Source organism: Orcinus orca, chromosome 1, assembly GCF_937001465.1.
Source record: "Orcinus orca chromosome 1, mOrcOrc1.1, whole genome shotgun sequence".
In the NCBI taxonomy this organism is placed as follows: domain Eukaryota; kingdom Metazoa; phylum Chordata; class Mammalia; order Artiodactyla; family Delphinidae; genus Orcinus; species Orcinus orca.
In genome coordinates this window covers 190,493,707-190,519,497 of record NC_064559.1, presented here as the reverse complement: position 1 = coordinate 190,519,497, position 25,791 = coordinate 190,493,707, and the positions used below count along the sequence as shown (strand labels likewise).

Below are 25,791 nucleotides of genomic sequence, written 5' to 3'. Positions count from 1 at the left end.
GGTTTATAGTTTATAGGTTTATAGTTTGAACATTTTTTAGCCATTATTTCTTCATGTATTTTATGTCCCCAGTTCCTCCTTATTTTCAGGGTCTCCAATTACCTGTAGAGTAGGCTACTTATTAAAGTTATTCCATAGTTCACTAATACTATTTTCACTTAAAAATTTTTTTCTATGTTTCATTTTGGATACTTTCTTTTGCTGTGCATCAAGTTCACTAATCGTTGCTTTTCCAGTATCTAATCTATTGTTAATGCTATCCAGTGTATTTATAATCTTAGATATTGTCGAGAGAGAAACTCACTTTGGGTCTTTTTATATCTTCCATGTCTCCACTTAGCTTTTGGACATATGCCATACAGTTATTTATTTATTTTTTTAATGTAAGTCTTTTTTTTTTTAATGTTTTTAGTTCTTTATTTATTTATTTTTGGCTGCGTTGGGTCTTCGTTGCTGTGCACAGACTTTCTCTAGTTGCGGCCAGCGGGGGCTACTCTTCGTTGCAGTGCGTGGGATTCTCATTGCAGTGGCTTCTCTTGTTGCGGAGCACGGGCTCTAGGCTCCCGGGCTTCAGTAGTTGTGGCACATGGGCTCAGTAGTTGTGGCTCATGGGCTTAGTTGCTCTGCGGCATGTGGGATCTTCCCGGACCAGGGATCGAACCCACGTTCCCTGCATTGGCAGGCGGATTCTTAACCACTGCACCACCAGGAAAGCCCTGCCACACAGTAATAATAACTTTTAATATCGTTTACTTCTAGTTCTATCATCTGTGTCATTTCTGGGTTGGATTCAATTGATTGTTCTCCTTACTATGGTTTGTGTTCAATAAATAAAATACAACAATAATAGAGTGTGAAAAAAAATGAATATTTGCATTCAAAGAAGGAAAAGATAATTAGGCTAAGGAAGGCTTCATGGAGATGGCAACTGAATTGAGCCTCAAAATATACATATCAAGAATTCAGCTAGGCAGGAGAGAAGGCACCTGGTAAGAGAGGTGAGAAAGGTAAGAAAGGAGGAATGAGCATGGGCATGCTCAGAGTACAGTGCAGACGCCAAGGGGGAAATAGGAAACCAACAGCTTGGGGCATTTGCCACCTGGTGCTCCTAGCACAGCACTGAAGAAATATCTGAGTCTTTAAAGATTTTTAAGCAGGGCAAAGCCTCACAGCCATGATTTAGGGAGATTAACCTTGGGATCTTGGTGGAATGAAATGAAGGGGGAAAGGATGAGGGGTGGGAGCAGAGGCCAGGTGGGTGGTGCTTTAGACCAGAGGGGCAGAAATAAAAGATGGAGAGGAGAGGGAAGAATCAGAAAAGATGTGAAAGTTTGAATCTGTACTTCTTGGAGAACCTTAACCTTGGCTTGAAGGATGAAGGGGGTGGTGGTGGGGGGGGTCTAGATCCAAGGAAAATGAGTTTTATTTGGAATATTGAGTCTTCTGGGTAGAGCCGTAGGACTAAAACTTAGGGTAGAGGTCAGAACCAGACCAGGTGGGCTGCCCTCTCAGTTAAAAGGCAATGGCTCGGCCCTAAACAAGATTTCTGATCTCCTTCTACCACTTGTATGATGACCCCAGAGAAAACTTGCTTAACCTCTTTGAACCTCATTTTTTTTCATTTTCCAACTGTCAAGGGTTTTGTGAGGAACCAATGAAGTAATGGACGGATGTGTTTCTGTAGTTGAAGTAAGAGGTTTTACAAAATACGTGATGATAGTTATTTTTATAATTACATCAAGCCATGTGAATGAGTAAGATCTTGGAGGAAGACAGCAGAGACAGATCAGAGATCCCAGGGTTAAAACTTGGAGGAATTTCACAGTGTAACATCCAAAAGAGGAGTCCCTGATGGAGGCAGAAGTAAACTTGAGGAGGTGAGAAACCTTAAAGATGGGGAGTGCTTTGGGGTGGGCTCTGTGTAGAAGAAACTCAGTTGGTAAACACTCATCAAAAGTGTCTATCTAGAGTTCAGGTATGATAGAATGACCTTCAGAGTCAGAATCAACATGAAATGGAGAAAATATCCTTCTGCAGAGGCCACGCCTTTGACCTGGGAAACCCCCAGACACAATCAAAAGCCCTGAAAGGTCACCACAGGGAACTTGAAATCCTGAAGAACTGTTTGTATCCTGTCCTGAAGAAGGAGTGGAGTGGTTTCCCCTTCCCCCAAGTCCATTCTCTGCATTCTCCGTTTTGTTCTAAAACAAAACTCTGCTTCTGTCACTCACGTGCTTAAATCCGTTCCATAGTTCCCCATTTCCCCAGGGAAGAGGCTGCCTCCTTAGACAATACCCTGAATCCGTGGTCTGTCTCTCCCTCTCCAGTTCCTCCGCATGGCACCCTCTGCCCCAGTCAGACCTTGGCAGTTTCCCACAACCACCACAGGCTCCCATCGCTCCCTGTCAGTGCACGGGATGCTTCTCCTAGGATGCCCTGCCGTTTTAGGCTTAACCTGGAAAGCCTTTGTTAAGCCCCGGCTGAGCCAGATAACCTTGTGCGTACCGTTGTCACACCCTGAGTAGTTGCTGATAGTCCTATTTCTCATCTTTCTCTGACGGAGAGCCTCTTGAGAGCAGGGAGGATCCGAATCTCTTTTGTCCGTACAGTCCCTTCCACACTAGATTCTCCCAAACAAACCTTGATTTCAAGTAGTCTTTCTGGTTGTCAGTCCTCTTGTCCCAATTTGGGGTCTTCAAAATACACACCCACTGTACCCTTGCCAGGGCGGAGAGAGCCTGGTTAGGAGCGCCTTAGCCAGAGCGCGCCACTCGCACTTCCTGGGGCGGCCGCCAGGGGCCGCCGGGCTCTTTGTTTTCTTTTCTGGCCCGGGGTCGGGGCCGGAGGCCTGTAGAGCGCATGCTCTGGGGCAGTTCGCGGCCGGGCCGGGGAGCGGAGGAGTTCCTTGTGGCCGACCTGCAGCGAGGTAGGTCGCGCCCGTCACGCGCGGAGGGTCGGGGCGGAGGGCGGCGCGCGGGCACCGGCGGTCGGCGGCGGGTCGGGCCCGTTGCCTGCGCGCGCCCGTGTCGCGCGGCGCCGGCCCCACGTGAAGCCGAGTGACTGAGAGGTGCGGGCGCGCGAGTCTCCGGCACCGCGGGGCCCCCCGGAGCCTGCCGGGCCCCGCCTCGCCCGAGCGAGGGCCGCGCGGCCCCTCTGCAGCCGCGCCTCGCACGCCTGGCCCGCGCCGCCCGCGGGGGCGGGAGATTCAAACGGCCCTAGCGCGGCCGGCCAGGTTGCGCGCGGCCGCGGTGACCTCCCGCCAGCGGTGCGCCGACCAGCGCGCCTCCTGGGCCGGGGCGGCAGCTCCGGCGGGGCCGCGTTTCCGGAGCGGGAAAGTGATTAAGTCTAGCACTGGTTTGGAGAATGCGGTTTGCAGAGTGGGGCGGAACCCTGTCCGGCGAGGGTCTGCTTTTAGGAGGGTAGGCTGCTGAGGGTCTACGCGGAGAGCGAAATCTCAGCGTCAACAGGCACCGTCACGATGACTGTTGACCGGTTGGAGAGGTGTGCCGGGAACTCCGCACCAACTCATCTGTCAACAGATTATTTACTGGCTGTCCACTCCGTGCCGCGCGTGCAGGGCTGGGGAACATGGTGAGAGGGCCCCGTGTGGCCTTGGCGGAGCTCGCGGTCTCCCTGGGGAGGCCCATGTGGGGCCACACTTACGATCCAGGGCGATCCCTGAAGTGTGCCCGTGGATCCGGGGCGCTGCTGGCGGATATTAACAGAGGTGCGCCAACCAAGTGTGACTTGGGTGCCCCAGCAGAAGCTGAGTGTACGGAGTGTGGAGGGGAACTCGGAGGTTCACCCAAGGCTGCGCAGGAGGGTTAGGTATGGCTTTCCAACCGAGGTTACTCTTGGCCCGGGTTTTGAAGGAACAATGGAGTTATCCAGGCAGACTGAGGATGGGCGGGGTTAGGGTGATCCTGGCAGGGAACACAGCACATGCAAAAGCATGAAGGTGTAGTTGAGTGTTATCATCAGGGATACCACGGTGTTTGGTTGGAGCACAGGGTACAAGGAGGAGAAGAGCAAGATATTCCTGCAGGGGCTGGGTCTCAAAAGGTCTGGAGTGCAAGACCAAGGAGCACTGGGTGGGGTGGAGAAGGCAGCGATGGTTTCACCCAAAAAGGACATCAGAATGGAGTTTGGAAAGATGAACTAGGAGTTCTACATACTCCTGTTGGCGAAAACATCCCAAGAGCAGGAATAGTGTTCAGCTTGGCAACTTCCTAGTTGGGTACCCTTGGGCCACCCACCCAATCCCTATGGGCCTTGTTTCCCTTACCTGTAAGGTGAAGATAAGAGGCTTGTGGTGAGGATTACTAATACCCTATTATTTCCATAAAGCTGTGGTTGTAACATCTGGTGGAAGATGTGGCCCCTTTCCCCTGGGAAAAATGAACGCACTTAAGCCGAGGCTCAGCTCCCTATGTGAGGGGGATCCTCCAGTAAGGAGTTCCTGGGTGAAGTCTACCAGCTCTGTGCCTGACATGAGGCAGGAGCTCAGCAAATGTTTGTTGACAGATGAGCCTCTCTCCTCCCTTCCCTCCTGGGGACTTTTTTTTTTTTTTAATTTTATTTTATTTATTTTGTTATACAGCAGGGTCTTATTCTGTATTTTATACATATTAGTGTATACATGTCAATCCCAACCTCCCAATTCATCCCCCCACCACCACTCCCCCCACCACTTTCCCCCCTTGGTGTCCATAGTTTGTTCTCTACATCTGTGTCTCTATATCTGCCCTGCAAACCGGTTCATCTGTACCGTTTTTCTAGGTTCCACATATATGCGTTAATATCTGATACTTGTTTTTCTCTTTGTGACTTACTGCATTCTGTATGACAGTCTCTAGATCCATCCACGTGTCTGCAAATGACCCAATTTCCTTCCTTTTTATGGCTGAGTAATATTCCATAGCGTATATGTACCACATCTTTATCCATTCATCTGTCGATGGGAATTTAGGTTGCTTCCATGACCTGGCTATTGTAAATAGTGCTGCAGTGAACATTGGGGTGCATGTGTCTTTTTGAATTATGGTTTTCTCAGGGTATATGCCCAGTAGTGGGATTGCTGGGTCATATGGTAATTCTATGTTTAGTTTTTTAAGGAACCTCCATACTGTTCTCCATAGTGGCGGTATCAATTTACATTCCCACCAACAGTGCAAGAGGGTTCCCTTTTCTCCACACCCTCTCCAGCATTTGTTGTTTGTAGATTTTCTGATGATGCCCATTCTAACTGGTGTGAGGTGATACCTCATTGTAGTTTTGATTTGCATTTCTCTAATGATTAGTGATGTTGAGCAGCTTTTCATGTGCTTCTTGGCCATCTGTATGTCTTCTTTGGAGAAATGTCTATTTAGATCTTCTGCCCATTTTCTGATTCGGCTGTTTGTTTTTTTAACATTGAGCTGCATGAGCTGTTTATATATTTTGGAGATTAATCCTTTGTCCGTTGATTCGTTTGCAAATATTTTCTCCCATTCTGAGGGTTGTCTTTTCGTCTTGTTTGTAGTTTGCTTTGCAAAAGCTTTTAAATTTCATTAGGTCCCATTTGTTTATTTTTGGTTTTATTTCCATAACTCTAGGAGGTGGATCAAAAAAGATCTTGCTGTGATTTATGTCAAAGAGTGTTCTTCCTATGTTTTCCTCTAAGAGTTTTATAATGTCCAGTCTTATGTTTAGGTCTCTAGTCCATTTTTTTTTTTTTTTTTTTGCGATACCCGGGCCTCTCACTGTTGTGGCCTCTCCCGTTGCGGAGCACAGGCTCCGGACGCGCAGGCTCAGCGGCCATGGCTCACGAGTGCAGCCGCTCCGCAGCATGTGGGATCTTCCCGGACCGGGGCATGAACCCATGTCCCCTGCCTCGGCAGGTGGACTCTCAACCACTGCGCCACCAGGGAAGCCCTCTAATCCATTTTGAGCTTATTTTTGTGTGTGGTGTTAGGGAGTGTTCTAGTTTCATTCTTTTACATGTAGCTGTGCAGTTTTCCCAGCACCACTTATTGAAGAGATTGTCTTTTCTCCATTGTATATCCTTGCCTCCTTTGTCATAGATTAGTTGATCATAGGTGTGTGGGTTAATCTCTGGACTTTCTATCCTGTTCCATTGATCTATATTTCTGTTTTTGTGCCAGTACCATATTGTCTTGATTACTGTAGCTTTGTAGTATAGTCTGAAGTCAGGGAGTCTGATTCCTCCAGCTCCGTTTTTTTCCCTCAAGACTGCTGGGGCTATTTGGGGTCTTTTGTGTCTCCATACAAATTTTAAGATTTTTTGTTCTAGTTCTGTGAAAAATGCCACTGGTAATTTGATAGGGATTGCATTGAATCTGTAGATTGCTCTGGGTAGTATAGTCATTTTCACAATATTGATTCTTCCAATCCAAGAACATGGTATATCTTTCCATCTGTTTGTGTCATCTTTGATTTCTTTCATCAGTGTCTTATAGTTTTCTGAGTACAGGTCTTTCACCTCCTTAGGTAGGTTTATTCCTAGGTATTTTATTCTTTTTGTTGCAATGGTGAATGGAATTGTTTCCTTAATTTCTCTTTTTGATCTTTTGTTGTGAGTATATAGGAATGCAAGAGATTTCTGTGCATTAATTTTGTATCCTGCAACTTTACAAATTCATTGATTAGTAGTTTTCTGGTGGCATCTTTAGGATTCTCTATGTAAAGTATCATGTCATCTGCAAACAGTGACAGTTTGACTTCTTCTTTTCCAATTTGTATTCCTTTTATTTCTTTTTCTTCTCTGATTGCCGTGGCTGGGACTTCCAAAACTATGCTGATTAATAGTGGTGAGAATGGACATCCTTGTCTTGTTCCTGATCTTAGAGGAAATGCTTTCAGTTTTTCACCATTGAGAATGATGTTTGCTGTGGGTTTGTCGTATATGGCCTTTATTATGTTGAGGTAGGTTCCCCCATGCCCACTTTCTGGAGAGTTTTTATCATAAATGGGAGTTGAATTTTGTCAGACGGTTTTTTTGCATCTACTGAGATGATTATATGGTTTTTCTTGTTCAATTTGTTAATATGGTGTATCACATTGATTGATTTGTGTATATTGAAGAATCCTTGCATCCCTGGGATAAATCCCACTTGATCATGGTGTATGATCCTTTTAATGTGTTGTTGGATTCTGTTTGCTAGTATTGAGGATTTTTGCGTCTATACTCATCAGTGATATTGGTCTGTAATTTTCTTTTTTTGTAGTATCTTTGTCTGGTTTTGGTATCAGGGTGATGGTGGCCTCATAGAATGAGTTTGGGAGTGTTCCTTCCTCTGCAATTTTTTGGAAGAGTTTGAGAAGGATGGGTGTTAGCTCTTCTCTAAATGTTTGATAGAATTCAGCTGTGAAGCCATCTGGTCCTGGACTTTTGTTTGTTGGAAGATTTTTAATCACAGTTTCAATTTCATTACTTGTGATTGGTCTGTTCATATTTTCTGTTTCTTCCTGGTTCAGTCTTGGAAAGTTATTCCTTTCTAAGAATTTGTCCATTTCTTCCAGGTTGTCCATTCTATTGGCATAGAGTTGCTTGTAGTAGTCTCTTAGGATGCTTTGTATTTCTGCGGTGTCTGTTGTAACTTCTCCTTTTTCATTTCTAATTTTATTGACTTGAGTCCTCTCCCTGTTTTTCTTGATGAATCTGGCTAAAGGTTTATCAATTTTGTTTATCTTCTCAACGAACCAGCCTTTAGTTTTATTCATTTTGCTGTTGTTTTCTTCGTTTCTATTTCATTTATTTCTGCTCTGATTTTTTTTTTTTTTTTTTTTTTGCGGTACGCGGGCCTCTCACTGTTGTGGCATCTCCCGTTGCGGAGCACAGGCTCCAGACGCGCAGGCTCAGTGGCCATGGCTCACGGGCCTAGCCACTCCATGGCATGTGGGATCTTCCCGGACCGGGGCACGAACCCGTGTCCCCTGCATCGGCAGGCGGACTCTCAACCACTACGCCACCAGGGAAGCCCTCTGCTCTGATCTTTATGATTTCTTTCCTTCTACTAGCTTTGGGTTTTGTTTATTCTTCTTTCTCTAGTTCCTTTAGCTGTAAGGTTAGATTGTTCATTTGAGATTTTTCTTGTTTCTTGAGGTAGGCTTGTATTGCTATAAACTTCCCTCTTAGAACTGCTTTTGCTGCATCCCATTGGTTTTGGATCATCGTGTTTTCGTTGTAATTTGTCTCTAGATATTTTTTGATTTCCTCTTTGATTTCTTCAGTGATCTTTTGGTTATTTAGTAACGTATTGTTTAGCCTCCATGTGTTTGTGTTTTTTTCCCTGTAATTGATTTCTAATCTCATAGTGTTGTGGTCCGAAAAGATGCTTGATATGATTTCAATTTTCTTAAATTTACCGAGGCTTGATTTGTGATGCAAGGTGGGATCTATCCTGAAGAATGTTCCATGTGCACTTGAGAAGAAAGTGTAATCTGCTGTTTTTGGATGGAATGTCCTATAAATATCAATTAAATCTATCTCATCTATTGTGTCATTTAAAGCTTGTGTTTCCTTATTAATTTTGTGTTTGGATGATCTGTCCATTGGTGTGAGGTGTTAAAGTCCCCAACTATTATTGTGTTACTGTCAATTTCCTTTTTTATAGCTGTTAGCAGTTGCCTTATGTATTGAGGTGCTCCTCTGTTGGGTGCATATATTTTTATAATTGTTATATCTTCTTCTGGGATTGATTCCTTGATCATTATGTAGTGTCCTTCCTTGTCTCTTGTAACATTCTTTATTTTAAAGTCTATTTTATCTGATATGAGTATTGCTGCTCCAGATTTATTTGCTTTCCATTTGCATGGAATATCTTTTTCCATCCCTCCTGGGGACTTTTCTCACAAAGAGATTCTTTAGCCATTGCGTCTGGTGGGCAAGTGTCTGTCTCCTGATGTCGGGGTGGGTGGGGACAGCTGCTGTGGTAAGAGAGGGCTCTGTCTCCCTTTGCAGAGATGAGGTCACAGCAGGTCACTGCAGGAACACCACGGCCCTGGTAGACTGTCTAGTCTGCTGTGCCTTCATTCACCAAATGAGGAAACTGAGGCCCAGAGAGAAGTGGGGAGGGGGGATGCTCTCGTCCTAGTGGTGATTGGTTGGGAGACCTGGGCTGTCATCCCACCTCTATGTGGCCTGGGGCACCTTCCTCTGAGCCTCTACTTTCTTATCTGTAAAGCCAGGATGATCACACCTCCAAGGGCAGGTGTGAATGTTCTAGGAGAAGCTGGCACACCTTAGGTGCCTATTGGTGGAAGTTGTCTCTGTATCTGACTTATTGGATTGTATCTCACTCTTCTCCCAGACTGTAAACTCCTTGAAGATGGAAGCTGTGTTTGTCTGTTGGGGAGTGCAGGGTAGGGACAAAAGACTACTACTTATTCTTAGCCCAGGTACTCCGTGTCTGGCTAAGAAAACACACCCAGAGCGGTTAGAGAGGGAGTCTGTCAAAGGACTGATGTGTACGGTAGAGGATATGCAGGTGGGTCATGGGTACAGGGCTCCACCTTTTAGAAGGTGCCCTCTCATCTTCCACCCTGCCTCGGGGATTGCTCACAGCAGCAATCCTGGAGTTGCTGTTTGAGAGATGCCTGGAGTCCTCTGTCTGAGAGATGAAGACTGTCAAGCTCAAAGGGAACTCAGGTGTGTTGGACTTGAAAGCCAGTGCTCTCTCCACCACAGCATGGAGTTGTACCCGTCGTCCTTCCATACATCTTTCAGCAGATTTGTCAGCCACGTGGCCCACCCTCCCAGGCCCTAGCTGCCTCCGAGCTCCTCTCTGCTCTCACTATCCTGTCCCCCTCAGCAGGCTGCTGCCCTCTGCTCCTTGCCTTTGGCCAAGCTCATAGAGGATCCTGGGGAGGCCTGTCCAGGCTGCCTTGACCCCTGCCTGGATCACGGCCTGCCTTTAGCCAACCATTCTTGTTTTGTTTTTGTTTTTAATTATCAGGTATACCTGGATTCTATTCCTGGCTCTCTTTCCTGATGGTATGAACTTAAGCAAGTAAATTGACTTCTCTGAGCCTCAGTTCCCTCAACTGTGAAATAGGAGTGACAGTGCCTTCTTCAGCTTGTTGTGAGAAGTTAAAGGTTGTTGGCATATGGAAAGTAGGCGAGACCAGTGTCCCAGAGAGACTCTTTTTTTTTTTTTTTTTTTTTGTCGTACGCGGGCCTCTCACTGTTGTGGCCTCTCCTGTTGCGGAGCACAGGCTCCAGACGCGCAGGCTCAGCGGCTATGGCTCTTGGACCCAGCCACTCTGCGGCATGTGGGATCTTCCCGGACCGGGCCACGAACCCGTGTCCCCTGCATCGGCAAGCGGACTCTCAACCACTGTGCCACCAGGGAAGCCCCAGAGAGACTCATTTTAAGGAGCAGATTGATATGGTGGATAGACAGGTAAATTTAAATAATCATGATCTAAAAGTCTGCCCTAATTTCTCTGTGAGAATGATTCCTTTAGGATTGAGAGAGAGATCAGAGGTGGCTTACCAATGGAGGTGGCTTTGAGCAGAACTTCTTCTAGTAGGATAGGGATGGGATGGTACAGAGATGCACATGGTATGGAGAGAATAGTAGGCAGTCTAAGATTGTGTGAGAAGAGAAGGGACGATGTGACAGATAAGGTAGGAGGCCAAAAGTCGTGTTAGTATCAGACCCTGGAGGTCTTTAGTACCAGGTTAAGAAATGTGGGCAGAGGGCGCCACTGAGGAGTCTGAGCAAGGAAGCAGCTTGTTTCAGGTTTGAGGTTTAAAAAGATCATGAATGGCTTGTAGAGCGGGATGGCCATGGGGGTGGGCAGTAGGGAGATGAGAGACAAGCTTCTGTCTTTTCTGGGGGAGAGAGTATGAGGGAGAGTTCTCAGACAGGCTGAGGGACTGGGGAGTGTGGGGAGGAAGTAGGTAGGGGCACGAGCCCTGGGGTCTGAGTGACTAGGTACTTGGTACAGATCTTGATTTCCTCGTCCAGTCTTGGGTAAGACACTTTACCTTTTTGAGCCTCGGTTTCCTCGTCTGTAAAGTGGGATCAGTGTGGTTAGCTTGCAGTGAGATGCCCCAGAATATTAGCCCAAAACACAGGTGGCTAAGGAGATATTGCCTGGGTCTGTTCCAACCCACACTAACACTTTTTTTTTTTTTGGTTAATGACCCATGACACCAAATACCTCATATAGCCTTTATTTTTCTCCACCCCAGGCCTTGCCCACAGGTCAACCCAACATCAGCAGCAATGTGCTGATATTATTCTGTTCCCTTTTTTCTCACTTCTGGCTGTAAGTACTTTTCCATGCTACTACACAGTCTCCCTCCCCAGCACAGCTAACTGGTACAGGTCATTCTGATGAACTGATGGGAAATACGCCCTTGGCGGGACAGGGCCCTGGACACAGTGAGCTGGCTGGCAACCTGGCCAGGGGTACAAGAAACAGTGGATACCTGTTACGTCCCACACTCCTTAACCCATCCAGCTCTGCCTACCTAACATCCCTTCTTGGTCTGCTCCCACGCACTTCACACTTAACAAAAACGCCTGGTGAGGTGGACCTCTCAGTCTCTCCTCTCCTGTTTGTCCCACAGTGTTCTCAGTAACTGGAAGTCGACCATCTACTTATTCACTTAAGCCAAAGCCTGGGGGTCCTTGTGTTTGGCCAAGTTCATGGGGGATCAGGGAGGCTGGGTATTTTAGGATGAAAAAGTCATTCTGGCTTCCTCCCTCACCCTCATTCCCCACATCTAATCCGCCAGCAAAGCAAGCCTGTCTCCTAAATTGATCTGTTTTGTCTACTTTTCTCTCTTGCCTCAGACCAAGTCAAGTCGCTGACTTCTCTCATTTGGATGCCTGCAATCTCCTCCTCTTCCAAACCACTGCATTTTCTCTACAGTAGCCAGAACAATCGTTAAGACATTTTTCTTAAAACTCTTCTGTTTTCCCTACTAGCCCTTGTACGATCCATCGCCTGCTCCTCTTGTGCCATGTGATCCATCGCTGTCCACCTACAGCCCTGCTGGCCTCCCCAGGTTCCTGAGCACATCACATGCTTTTGTCCGGGTCTTCCCCTGCTAGCTTTCTCTTGCTAGTATTTCAAGCCTTAGCCCAAATGTTACCTATCTGACCTATATCTCCTCCCCCGTCCCAGTTTTTCTCGCTTTTTTTTTTTTTACTGTGGTAAAATACACATAACATAAAATTGACCATTTTAACCATTTTTAATTGTATATAGTTCAGTGGCATTAAGTACGTTTACAGTGTTGTGCCTTGCCTATCCTTCACACAACACCATCTGTAGTAATACTCTGTGTGTGTGTGTGTGTCTTTCTCACTAGAATTAAGCTCCATGAGAACAGGGAGAGGGTTAGTTTTCTTTTTCCTTGCTACACCTGGCAGTGGTAATAGGCATTCATGGAATGAATGAGTACATGCTGCCACGTATTGAGTACTTACTGTGTGCTTGGCACTCCAAAGTCCTTTACAAACATTTCATTCAGTCTTTTTTTTTTTTTTTTTTTTTTTTTGGTTGTGCTGGGTCTTCGTTGCTGGGCGCGGGCTTTCCCTGTTTGCGGCAAGCGGGGGTTAGTCTTTGTTGTGGTGTGCGGGCTTTTCATTGCGGTGGCTTCTCTTGTTACGGAGCACGGGCTCTAAGCACACGGGCTTCAGTAGTTGTGGCACGTGGGCTCAGTAGCTGCGGCTTGCAGGCTTTAGAGCACAGGCTCAGTAGTTGTGGCGCACGGGCTTAGTTGCTCCGCGGCATGTGGGATCTTCCCGGACCAGGGATTAAACCCGAGTCCCCTGCATTGGCAGGCGGATTCTTAACCACTGCACCACCAGGGAAGTGCTTCATTTAGTCTTGACAACAGCCCTGGAAGTGGTCATTGCCTCCCTTTTTACAGATGAGGGTACAGCTCAGAGAGGTTAAAGCTGCTAGAGAGGGACTTCCCTGGTGGCACAGTGGTTGAGAATCTGCCTGCCAATGCAGGGGACACAGGTTCGAACCCTGGTCTGGGAAGATCCCACATGCCGCGGAGCAACTAAGCCCGCGTACCACAACTACTGAAGCCCGTGCGCCTAGAGCCCATGCTCTGCAACAAGAGAAGCCACCGCACTGAGAAGCCCGCGCACCGCAACAAAGAGTAGCCCCTGCTCGCCGCAACTAGAGAAAGCCCGCGCGCAGCAACGAAGACCCAACGCAGACAAAAGTAAATAAATAAAATAAATAAATTAAAAAAAAAAAAAGCTGCCATAGAGGTCAACCATGGTCACAGAAGCAGGGTTGAACAAACCACAGCTCTGGCAGATGAATCCAATTCCCTTTATCCTAAGGAATGTGCATTTCTAATGTGGGAAAAGGGGTTTCAAAGAGGCTACTTGGAGGGGAGGAGTTCAACCCTGGGAGAATAGAAGTTGGGTGAAACACAGAAATGCCTCAACAGAGTCAAAACTGGGCCAGTCACAACCTGTAGAAGCTCAACCTGCAGAGGCTCAACCTACACAGCTTTGACGGATTGTAGGCCTTTGGCTATTTCGCCATCTTCGGTACTTTGTTCTCTTCCCCCAGGATAGTCAGCAGAAATGGCCTGGAAATTCCAGGCCACTCCCTTTGTGTTCATATACCATGGAATGCGGAGCTGGAGAGGCTGAGGCTCTAGGACCTACTGGAAGAAAGGAAGGGAGGGAGGGAGGAAGAATGGGGTGCTGTTTAGGCCCACAGAGGAGCCTGAGAAGGTCTCTTGAAGTTCTCTTTCCATTTGTAGCCTTGGGTAGAGTCTCCATCCCTCTTCCGTAGAATGGAGGAGAGGTGGGTTAGATTAGATTAGAGCTGTGCCTGAGCAGCACCTGGGACAGACCCTAGGTGTTATAACACCAGCATTGATTTATTGAGCACTTACTATGTTATTACTTTTACAGTATTAGCTCAATTAGTCATAGACATCACAACAGGGTGTGAGTACTATTATTATCCCCGTTTTACTGAGGAGGAAACTGAATCATGAAGAGATTAAATAACTTTGTCCAAGGTCAAACAGCTAGAAAGCAGCTGAGCACATATTCTGGCTCCTCTTAACCACCACTTGCTCTACCACTTTTGCATCTGGGTAGCTGCGAATTGCCCTCATTAGAGTTTGGGAGCCTAAGGCTTAGACAACTGAACTGTCTTTCACAACCTTAAAGACCAGGGCTCAATAAAGATTTATTTCCAAAGCTGCTTACGTGGGGGAGAAAAGGCTTTCGACACAATTTGGGCTGGATTGGAATTGAGATAGCCGTGGAGAAAGTCAGTTCTCAGAGGTCTTGAGGAGACAAGGCAGCAGCAGTTAGTTTAAGGAGTGAAGGGCTCAGGGCTGAGGCTTTCAGCTGCCCGGGATCGTGCTAGGTGCAACAGCCCTTCTTGTCACCCATAGGTGATTTCCTTTCCCCCTTTTGTAACACCGTCTGTTTGTGTGAGTGTGTATACAGTGTTTGTCTCTTGTTGGACTCCTCCCAGGAGTGGTGGCATTTTGGATCAAAGGGCATAGATGGTTTGGTGTGCTTTTATTAAATGAGAACAGCTTTGTGTGTGTGTGGTCTGATTATGGCAGTTATGTATAACCAAAGTTACTAGTGGTTATGTAGGGGTTGGGAGGAGTTGTGAGGGATACTTCACTTAATGTTCTTCAATGTTTTAATTTTTTATAATAAAATTTTAAAAATACATGTAATGTTTCTTGTAGCTTCGATAATATAGGTAAACTACAAAGAAAGAAGTAGAAGTTGTCCATAATCCCATTTTCCAGAGGTTACCATTATCAATATTGAACGTATTTCCTTCCACACATTTTTATATGTGTATGCTTTTTCTTTTCCACAAATAGGATGATGGGCTGTTTTTCAATCTGTTTCTATTACTTGGCAATGATTCAGTAAATAAATCTCTGAAAGCATCACTTTTAATGGCTTCGTCCTGTTTTATCATCAATATACCACATATTATCTAGCCAGTCCCCTACTCCTGAGTGTATGGGTTGCTCCATTTTTTGTTGTTTTTTTAATGTTATGAAGAATACAGTAGAGAATATTTGTGGATCTTAATCTTTGGGTGTATTTATTATTTGGTTCTTCTCAGATAAATTCTGAGAAGTGGAATTGCTGGGCATTTCTTCTCACTTTTTTTTTTAGAGTTTTTGATGAATATTGCCTAATTAGAGCAGGAAAATGATTGCCATTTCTGACATGGAGTATTTGCCTGGGTTTTTCAGGACAGGAAGATGCCACCCAAGCGTATAACTAAGAGAAGATCACCCCCCGAAGATGCCCTCCCCAAAAGCAAGAAGGTGAAGGGTAAGTTGGCCTTGGCCTCTACTTCAGTATGGGTGGCCTCTTGGCACCCCCAGAATCTGGAACTGGGCTCCCTGAGATTTGAAGCTGAGGGGCCTGGAAGTCCAGGAACTCCACCCAGCTGGAGAGTCTCCTGTAGCTCACTGAATCCCACCCTCTGGGAATCTTAAAGGGGCAGAGACTTGCCTAAAAGCACTCAGATACTGGCAAAAAACTAGACCCTAGGGCTTTGCCCCAGGCAGTAATGCATCATGGTTGAGACCATTGACCTCCAGACTGGGTTCAAGTCCTGGCTCTGCCACTTTCTAGCTACATATAGCTTTGAGCAAATCACTAACCTCATTGAGCTTGGACTACTACCCCATTCATAAAATGGGCAACCTCACTGAGCTGTCCTGAGGAAAATGAGATCATGTCCTGGTAGCACTGGAGGGAGGTGGCTGTGGTCTCCTCTCTCCTTGGACCCTGGAGGGAGTCAGGGAGGAGAGAGCGCCACCCCCAATCTGGGAAGGGGGAATATGGACCCACACTCAGACACTGTCTGTCTTTTGCAGACCCTGGTAACCAGGCAGTGAGGGTCGTTGCCTCCCGCCGTGTTCCAGGCGCCCGCTCCTGCCAAGGTGCTTGCGGGCCGAGCCCTCCTGACCAGAAAGCCCGACCAGGTGGCTGCTTGCCCAGCGCACCCGCACCCTCTGCGCAGCCGCAGCAGTACTGGCAGCCTGGCCACACCCCCAGGGGGAGGGGCTGGACGCCATTGGCTGTCCGGGGCTACGGGCGGTCGCTGTTGGCCACCAGATGGCCCTGTGCCGCACACTGGTTGGCGTGTTCCTCTCTGCAAAGGCCTGTGCGGGCTCTTAACTCCTACCCCTTCCTTTTCAGCTGTCTGTCCGCTCCCACATAGGAGCGGAGTGGGGGTCAGTGTACCTATGTCCAGGGGTTAAGTCACAGCCTGAGGATGCACTGCAAACTCTACTAATTATTCTGTGACCTTCTCTGAGACTCTGTTCCCTTTTCTGTAAAGTGGGATCCTAAGAATGGAAGGTCTCTAGCATAATGTGAGGGGCTGCAAAGCAGTCTAACACTAGTAAGCAGTCGGTAAAGGGGTAGACGTTATTATGCCCTGATAGTATGGTTCCCGACCAAGAACAACCTATCAGGAAAACTAGCTTGTGTCCCCACTGTTCTTTAACCCTCTCCACCAAGATTCATTTGCCGATATTGAGTGTCTCGTTTCCATTTCCTTCCACTCACATTAATAATGTGATCAGTTTTTAATCTGCACAAAAACCCTATGAGATAAGTACTTTTGTTATCCTCGTTTCACAGATGAGGAAACTTAGGCTTGGAGAGGTCAGATGGTCTGTGGCAGGGCAGGGGCTTGAACCCAGGACTGTGTGATCACAGAGCCTGTGCAGTGACCTCTCCTCTCTCCCATCATCCTACACACTCAGGGGCTGTCTCCTTCACCCCTCAGTCTCACATAGGTCCCACAACACAGAACCGGGTTTGGTGCTGACGCTGGGCCAGGGCGACGTGGGCCAGCTGGGGCTGGGCGAGAATGTGATGGAGAGGAAGAAGCCAGCCCTGGTGCCCATTCTAGAGGACATCGTGCAAGCTGAGGCTGGGGGCATGCACACTGTGTGTCTAAGCAAAAGTGGCCAGGTATGTTGGGCGTGGCACAGGATGGGACAGGGCCTGGGGTTAGTAGGGGGCTTGGGGAAGGAGCTTTGAACCACACGCATTACTCTGTGGAGATGGAGCTGGCTAGACAAGCAGGGATTGGCCTAAACAAGAACGGATGGAGAGGCCAGGCCTTGCACTAATGGGGGCATCCTGGGCACAGGTCTACTCCTTCGGCTGCAATGATGAGGGTGCCCTGGGAAGGGACACATCAGTGGAGGGCTCAGAGATGGTCCCTGGGAAAGTGGAACTGCAAGAGAAGGTGGTACAGGTGTCAGCAGGAGACAGTCACACAGCGGCCCTCACCGAGGATGGCCGTGTCTTCCTTTGGGGCTCCTTCCGGGTAAGACTGGGTCTGGAAGACGTCATGGGGGCTGGTGGGCAGAATTAACTGGTGGGGCCCCAAAGATAACCCATCATGAGACCCCTGTTTTACTTACTGGGGAAATCAAGGCCCTGGGCAGAGCTTGGGCCCAGACCCAGGTTTCTGGCTTCTTCATCCAGGCCTGTCCACACCACTGCTGTTCCCTGGACTCTGATGTTATGATGTGTGCGTCTTGGGAAAGGGGTGGGTCAAGGATGCCTTTGGGCTGAGGCTAAGCCAGGAAGCCTACTGACCCATCTCCCTGCCTTCAACCTCCCCCCCGCCTTCCCAGCCTTCTTCCACACTTCTCAGGGGTTTGGGGGCACATCTCAGAACTTCCAGGACAGGAGAGTGTGGTTTAAAAAGCAGATACAGCATTAAAATTGTTTTTGGTACTTTAGTATTCAATTTATTTTGAAATGTCAAAAATAAAGGAATCTGATGTTTCCTCCTTGGGGCTGGTTTTAAATTTTTTAATTGATAATTTCAAACACATAAAAGTAAGCAGAATACTATATTGAACTCTATCTGCTTGCCCCAACAATTATCAGCTTATGACCAAACTTGTTTCATCTTTACTCCCTTCCGTTCCCCAACTCCTCTGTTATTTTAATGCAAATCACAGACCATGTATGATTTCATTCGTAAGTATTGCACTATGTGGCCTGGCTCCTGCCCACTTCTCCATCTCCATCTGGCACCAGTGCCCTTCACCAGACAGCTCCGTGGCTGACTGCAAAGCTGGATCTGGCTGGTATGAGGCAGGAAGAACTGGCTGAAAACTCTTCCGCCCCTCCCTTCCAGGACAATAATGGTGTGATCGGGCTCTTGGAGCCCATGAAAAAGAGCATGGTGCCTGTGCAGGTGCAGCTGAGTACGCCCGTGGTGAAGGTGGCCTCAGGTGAGTCTGCAGGTACTCACTCTGGGCAGGAGTTGGAGAACCTTTTTGGGGGGCTGGCCCAGCCTTGGCCCTTACAGACAAGCCCTGCATCCCTTGCCTTCCTCTCACCCTCAGGAAACGACCACTTGGTGATGCTGACAGTTGATGGCGACCTCTGTACTTTGGGCTGCGGGGAGCAGGGCCAACTGGGCCGCGTGCCTGAATTATTTGCTAATCGTGGTGGCCGGCAGGGCCTCGGTAGGTGGCTTAGGTCCCTCTGGCGGGGCAAGTTGGCAAGCCACCCCCGGTGAAGGTCAGAGGTAGAAGGGATTCTCTGTGTTCAGGCTTGTATCAGGTGGACGTGCGGTGGTAGTTAAGGACTCAGATTCTAGAGCCAGACTACCCCAGGTTTGAATCGTGGCTCTACCAGCTACTGGCTGTGGGCCCCTGGACATAGTTTCCTCATCTCTAAACCCACCTACCTCTAAACCTACCTCACTGGTTTGTTGTGAAGTTAAATGAGTTTGCATAAAAGACTGTCTGGCACATGGTAAGTTCCAGGTAAATGTTACCCCTATGGCTGTGAGAGTCTGAGTGAGGCACTTGGACTCTCCTGGCCTCAGTTTCCTCTTCTGTATAATAGGGACAAGAGTCCCTGCCTAGCCTCCCTGCGAGGGCTTTAGCAGTGAAGGAGAGACAGATGGGGCAGAGAAGAGAGGCTGTGTGTGTCTGCCACTGACCCTGGCCTGCTCTCTGCCTGCAGAACGACTCCTGGTCCCCAAGTGTGTGATGCTGAAATCCAGGGGAAGCCGGGGCCATGTCAGATTCCAGGATGCCTTCTGTGGTGCCTACTTCACCTTTGCCATCTCCTCTGAGGGCCATGTATATGGCTTTGGCCTCTCCAACTACCATCAGCTAGGTGAGTCCCAAGCCCATCGTCCAGGGTCTCCCAGAGTGACCTGGGCTCCAGTCCTGCCTCCACCCCTCATTCATTGTGCACCCTTGGTGGGGTCACCTAACCCCTCAGAGCCTCAGTGTTCTCATCTGTAAAATGAGAATATAAATACCCTGGTGTGGGGTGGGGGCCACACTGGGAGGGGAAGAAGAAGGCAGCTCCTTGGACACCCTCACGCCTGACAGCTCTGTCCTGGCCTCTTCCCCCAGGAACCCCAGGCACAGAATCTTGCTTTGTACCTCAGAACCTGACATCCTTCAAGAACTCCACGAAGTCCTGGGTGGGCTTCTCTGGTGGCCAGCACCATACAGTCTGCATGGATTCAGAAGGTAGGGCCTCCTGGTCCATCTCTGGGTTGGAGGTGGAGTGTTCCCTGGGCACAGGCCTGGCCACACACTGGAGATCGCGGTGCTCGGAACCTGGGCCTGCTCCATGGACTGGGCTGGCTGTGGGTCCACGAGGGTCGCCCCCGTCCCCCAGCGTCCTGGTGTTCTTCCACGTGTGAGTTCAATGGGGGCCTGGGGGGGGTTCTCCCAGGCCTCCCCCAAAACTGAAAAGGACACTTCAGACCTCACCACCCTAGGAATGGGGGACCAGCTCCCACAGATATAAGTGCTAAATGGCCTACCCGGAGCATGCCCTCTGCTACTCCTCGTCTCTCTGCCTCCTCCACAGGAAGAGCATACAGCCTGGGCCGGGCTGAGTATGGGCGGCTGGGCCTTGGGGAAGGTGCCGAGGAGAAGAGCGTACCCACCCTCATCTCCAGGCTGCCCGCCGTCTCCTCGGTGGCTTGTGGGGCCTCTGTGGGATATGCTGTGACCAAGGATGGTGAGTGGGGCTGCCCACAGTCGGTCTGGTTGGAGTCTGGTGGTCGTGGTTCTTACCGAAGTGCCCAGTAGCCTCTGATGTCCAGCATCAGATGGAGCTGAGGTGTGGAGAACACTGTTTGTGGTGATGTTGCTTTTGGCCTGATTGTCAGAAGCTCTGGCTTTGATGACAAAATGGGTAAACACGTTATTTTAATAGAAGTGATTTGTTCTGTAGAGGAGAAAAACAGCAAAGGGAGATATATCACTGAGGCCCAGACAAGCAGTAGGACTTGAACCCATGTCTCCAGACTCCTAACTCAGGCTTCTGTTTACATTTTATACCATGGTGACCCTTTTTATTTACAACCTAGTAGGTGCCGGCTTCCCAGGGGGTTGTACTTAGAATTTTATTAGAGAAAGAGGGGTTAGTAGTTGGGGTCCTGGCAAGTACAGCAGAGGAGGGTGTGGACAAGTGGTCACCAAAGCCTGAGTGGAACAGCCATGGAGGCCTTGAGAAATCCGGCTGGTAGAGGTGCTTGACCTGGGATTATCTGGGAAGAGTTCCTGAGGAAGTGGGGCTTGTACTGCACCGTGAAGGTTCAGTCCTTTATGATAAGCAAAGGAGGGCATCCAGTCTCAAAGCAGTCTCAAAGGCAGGTGGTCCTGGGAATGGAGGTGATATGGGGGTTTGGGAAATGGCCAGTGATTGACGGGCCTTGAATGCCACGCCTAGGAGCAGGCAGAAGTTTTTGGCAGTGTGTAAGGACTGCGGTCTCTGGTTGACAGAGCTCTTCTTTGTCCATCATCTCCTTGCTTCCTCCCATCTTCCCTTAACGCCCGGAGGCTGGGACGTTGCCAGGCTGCCACAGGCCCAGGCCAAAATCCACCCTCGTGTGCCAGGCTTCTCACACTACAGAAAGGTGGGGCTTGGGACCCTGGAGATACAGCTGCCCGTATTTCTGTCCTTTGTAGGTCGTGTTTTTGCCTGGGGCATGGGCACCAACTACCAGCTGGGCACAGGACAGGAAGAGGATGTCTGGAGCCCCGTGGAGATGACAGGCAAACAGTTGGAGAACCGTGTGGTCTTATCTGTGTCCAGCGGGGGCCAGCACACAGTCTTACTAGTCAAGGACAAGGAACAGAGTTGATGAAGCGTCTGAGGGCCTGGTTTCCGGCCCCCCCACCTCCCTCCTGGAATAAGGAAGCCATGATGTCTACATATTCCAGCAGGCCTCTTCTAGCTCCAAGTACTCTGTCATCTCCTGCCTTTTTCCCATCAGCAGAACAGAATGCTTCTCTTTTTTTCCCTCCTTTCCCGGAATCATCCTGGGACCTACAGGATGAGGGTGGGATAGATGGAAGAGGGGAGGGGGGTTTAATCAGAAGGAACATTGCTGACCCCACAGCTATGTGGTTAGACCTTTCCCCCTCATCCCTATTTCCCATGGTCCTGGCTGACCCTGGTTTTGCCTATCAAAAACTAAAACTTCCTCTCCTGCGTGTTTGGTGCCCATACTCTGAGAAGTCGGGGCTCTGCCAAGCCCTGCTCTAGTCACGTGCCACTCTTCCTGTCCTTCACAACCCACAGACAGACAAATGGTACCGTCCTGAGACCCAGCTGTCATGGACCTACGCCTGGGGAAACTGGAGAAGGGGCAGGGCTACCCAGCCATGGGCAACCCCAAGCCAAATATTTGGCCCTGAACAGGTGCCCATGGGGCAAAAAGAAAAACAGTGATCCTCCGCTTGATCAAGAAAAAAGCCAGTCAGCCTTTCTCCCAGAAGCACAAAGCATTCTGCCCTTCAGGCCTTGCCTGCCCACCCATCCAACCTGCCTCACCTGCAAGCCAAGGGCCTGAAATCCAGAAAGGAAGCTATGCCTGCAGGGCGGGACCTCGGGGAGAGGGGAAGGAGGGCTTTATAAGCAAACTTACAGCAATATTGAGAGTGAAGGGAGGGCAGGGAAGAGGGTTGGAGGGGCAGAGACTGGTCCCTAGAAAGGGAAGCAGTAGCTTGTACAGAGGCTGAAAAAATAGAAGAGAATATTGATTTTTTTTTTTAATGTAAAGTATTTTGGAGGGGAGAGTGAAATCTTTTAACACTTTGAATAAATTTAGAGTTTTATAAAACAGGCCACTTGTTTTCTACATGCTCCCTGCTTTTTTAAGGGAGCACCTGCTGTGTTGGGATGGGCAGAATAACCCCATGCCTGTAGCCCTGGTGAAGACTAGGGCTTCAGTGATGTCAAGAGGTCCTGGTGTGTGCCAGTCAGCTGGGTTTTTTTTTTTTTGTTTTTTTGTTTTTTGTATGGAACAGTGGCTGTTCTAGACAAATAAAAAAAAGTTGATTTTTGTTAGGTATTTATGTTTCAGGAATCACTGGATTTTTAAAAAAATGATACTGTATATTGTGTGAGACATGGGATGGATCTTTTAATATCCTAATCCCAAACCAAGATTTTTGAGTACAGTACATCTCTAGAAATACTTATGCTAAGTTTAATGATGTACTGTGTCATTTCAAAAGCTAGTATAACTAATTAAACATGATTAACTGCACAGTAACAATGCATAATGATGTAGATTTTCACAGGCATTTGAGCAACCAAATCATATAGAGCTGACCTGTCCAGTATGGTGGTCAGTACCTACATGTGGCTGTTTACATTTAATTTAAATTTGTAAAAATGTAAAATGGACCTCCTCGGCTGCACTAGCCACATTTCAAGTCCTCAGTAGTCAGAAGTGTCTAGCGCCTATGGTTCTGGGCTATGCAAATACAGAAATTTATAGAACATTTCCATAACTGCAGAAAGTTACAGTGAACAGTGCTGATATAGGAGGTTTGTATATTAGAGCAGGAAAGTTTTACTAGCACCAGGAGGATTCTTCCATATCAGTGACTCTTGGAAAAATGAATATGATGTAAAATAACTTAAAATGTATTCCGTGATTGTTTTTTTTCCTTGAACTTTTAGTTTTGATGCATGTACTATCCTGATTAGAAATTGACTTCTTAGAAGGGAAAAATCACACTTTTGATTTTAGTATTTTCTTTGTGAAGAAGCACCTGTGTGTCTGCTCTTCCCACGCCCACTCCGCCCAAAAAAGTCCAGTTGGATTAGATTTACTGAAGTTTTCCCTTTTGACAATATAGCAGGTTGAAAGTGCCCTATCCTTAATAACAGCTCTTGTGGATTGGGACTTAAAGGGGCCAGGCATTGTGCCGAGCGCTTTGCATACAATAATAGCTCATTTGATCGCCTTGTGAAGTGGGAATTGCTGTCCCTCAGGAAAAAGTCCCTGAGAGTTCAAGTGTCTAGCTTGAGGCCAAGCTACCAAGTGGCACAGACTAGGCTAGAATTTAAATCAGCCTCCACCCGAGCCCAGAACCTCAGTTTCTTTTCCTTGTATTGAACATAAGAGTTATAAAGCTCTCTGTAGGTGCTTTACATATGTTAGAACAGTTTCAGGCACATAGCAAAGGCCCCACAAGCCTCTGCTGTTATGACCGTTGAACATTTTAAAGTTCCCTGTAGTTAATAATTGCCTTGTTTTTCACATGCTTAATTTTTTGGTGTAAGTATCATTTATTCGGTGTTCATATCGCTATCAGAAGTGTAAATCCCCTTTTCTGTGTTCAAACACATCAGGTATTCTCAATTTTACCTTTTCTCCCATCCTCCTCCAACCTGAATTGGTTACCCCAAAACAAATGTAATCATCCCATATGGCTCAGCTATAAATAATATTTGCAAAGTCATAATAATGTAAATGTTAAGTGTTTTGACAAATTATAGTCAGAAGATGGAGAAGTGTGTATGTATGGGGGCAGTCCCTAAAATATCTGGGGCTTCCCTGGTGGCGCAGTGGTTGAGAATCCGCCTGCTAATGCAGGGGACACGGGTTCAAGCCCTCGTCCGGGAAGATCCCACATGTCGCGGAGCAACTAGGCCCGTGCGCCACAACTACTGAGCCTGCGCGTCTGGAGCCTGTGCTCCGCAACAAGAGAGGCCGCGATAGTGAGAGGCCCGCGCACCACAATTAAGAGTGGCCCCCGCTTGCCACAACTAGAGTAAGCCCTTGCACAGAAATGAAGACGCAACACACCAAAAATAATTAATAAACTCCTACCCACAACATCTTCTTAAAAATAAATAAATAAATAAAATATCTGAAACTACAAATGAATAGAGAGTATACTATTTAGGGCTTCCCTGGTGGTGCAGTGGTTGAGAGTCCGCCTGCCGATGCAGGGGACACGGGTTCGTGCCCCGGTCCGGGAAGATCCCACGTGCCGCGGAGCGGCTGGGCCCGTGAGCCATGGCCGCTGAGCCTGCGCGTCTGGAGCCTGTGCTCTGCAGCGGGAGAGGCCACAGCAGTGAGAGGCCCGCGTACCGAAAAAGAAAAAGAAAGTATACTATTTAGAAATACACAGATTTTAGGGAAAAGATTTGGAAGTGGTTGCCTCAAGGGACTGGAAGTTGGGAATAGGGATAGATGGGGTAAGGGACAACTGTTTATCGTTTGACATAAATTCAAAAATTTTTTTTCAGTGCCTACCATATCCCAGACATGGTTGTGGGAATTTGATTAGAAAGCGTGAACAAGGAATCCTGTCTGATAAAGCTTACATTCTAAATTAAAAATAAACATTTAAAAATCTTCCATAAGTAAAATAATTTTTTTTTTTTTTTTTTTTGCGGTACTAGGGCCTCTCACTGCTGTGGCCTCTCCCGTTGCGGAGCACAGGCTCCGGACACGCAGGCTCAGTGGCTATGGCTCACGGGCCCAGCCTCCGCGGCATGTGGGATCCTCCCAGACCGGGGCACGAACCCGTGTCCCCTGCATCGACAGGCGGACTCTCAACCACTGCACCACCAGGGAAGCCCAGTAAAATAAATTTTAAAAATGGTAAGCAAAGAGCACAGCACAGGGGCTGGCAAATAGTACTAAATAAAAGAGTTACCAGTTACAATTTGAAGGCCTCCAACTGCCATGTTGGAGAACTTACTGGAAGCCAGGCATTAGGGCAAGTGTTTTTCCCTACTTCTCATTTTATCCTCACAACAAACATGGTATGAGGTAAGCACTGTTATTATCCACATTAGTCTCAGAGTTTAAATAACCTGCCAAAATAATTAGTGAGAGGGGACTGGGATTTGGGCTCCGTTTGTTCAAATCTATAGCCAAAGCACCCAACCACTACACTACTATGGCAGTGAATAGGATAAAGCTGGAATTTGGCAACTTGTGGTTGGATCCAAGACTTTAGACTCATGAGTGCCTGACTTTGGGGCCCAACATCCCAAGTTTGGGGTGTATAAGCTGGTAAGGAAGGGCCGAGGTGGCCTATACCAACCCAGAGGGAGCCCCAGAAATGGATCCTCAGGCACTTGCGATGACCTTCACTATGGGAGATGACAATTACCACCTACAGAAGCTTCACATTCTGAGAAATGGGTATCAAACTGAGGCTAAAGCCTGGGACACTCCCAGATTAGGAGTCGAATTGTCAGGATTATCCGTGTTTACTTGAGGGCCTTCTATATCAGGTCACTGTTCTGGGACAGGTTAGAACTGGCAGTTTGGATTAGTGTAGGGGATGTGGACGCAAGAAAGTGACAAGACTTGGGGATTGATTTGACTGGTTGAGAAAACAGGGTTACCCCAATTTACACTCACTTTAACTCTACCCTCCCCGCACCCCGGGGCTATACACGGGAATGGTGAAAGAATCCCATTGCAGCGTCAACAGAAATGTCTCGCAAACTGGGAAATGCGGGGTGA

At 47.9% G+C, this 25,791-nt stretch overlaps 1 protein-coding gene across 9 annotated transcripts in view; it reads left to right on the top strand.

Moving 5' to 3' along the window:
- Positions 1-23,034, top strand: part of RCC1 (regulator of chromosome condensation 1) — a 31,561-nt gene extending 8,527 nt beyond the window's left edge. For 2 of the 9 annotated variants that reach the window (XM_033422397.2, XM_049711886.1), the window contains 10 exons: positions 15,236-15,317; positions 15,869-15,976; positions 16,789-16,976; positions 17,158-17,337; positions 18,163-18,259; positions 18,374-18,496; positions 19,002-19,157; positions 19,403-19,522; positions 19,869-20,021; positions 20,975-23,034. In XM_033422397.2, the coding sequence (XP_033278288.1) occupies positions 15,236-15,317; positions 15,869-15,976; positions 16,789-16,976; positions 17,158-17,337; positions 18,163-18,259; positions 18,374-18,496; positions 19,002-19,157; positions 19,403-19,522; positions 19,869-20,021; positions 20,975-21,150 (1,383 nt within the window). In that variant the 3' untranslated portion in view covers positions 21,151-23,034. Of the gene's footprint in view, positions 1-2,808; positions 2,927-3,026; positions 3,592-15,235; positions 15,318-15,868; positions 15,977-16,788; positions 16,977-17,157; positions 17,338-18,162; positions 18,260-18,373; positions 18,497-19,001; positions 19,158-19,402; positions 19,523-19,868; positions 20,022-20,974 lie in introns of those variants that run through there. The other 7 variants (XM_033422401.2, XM_033422400.2, XM_049711890.1 and 4 more) reach the window with 7 other exon arrangements.
- Positions 23,035-25,791: the final 2,757 nt, after the last annotated feature.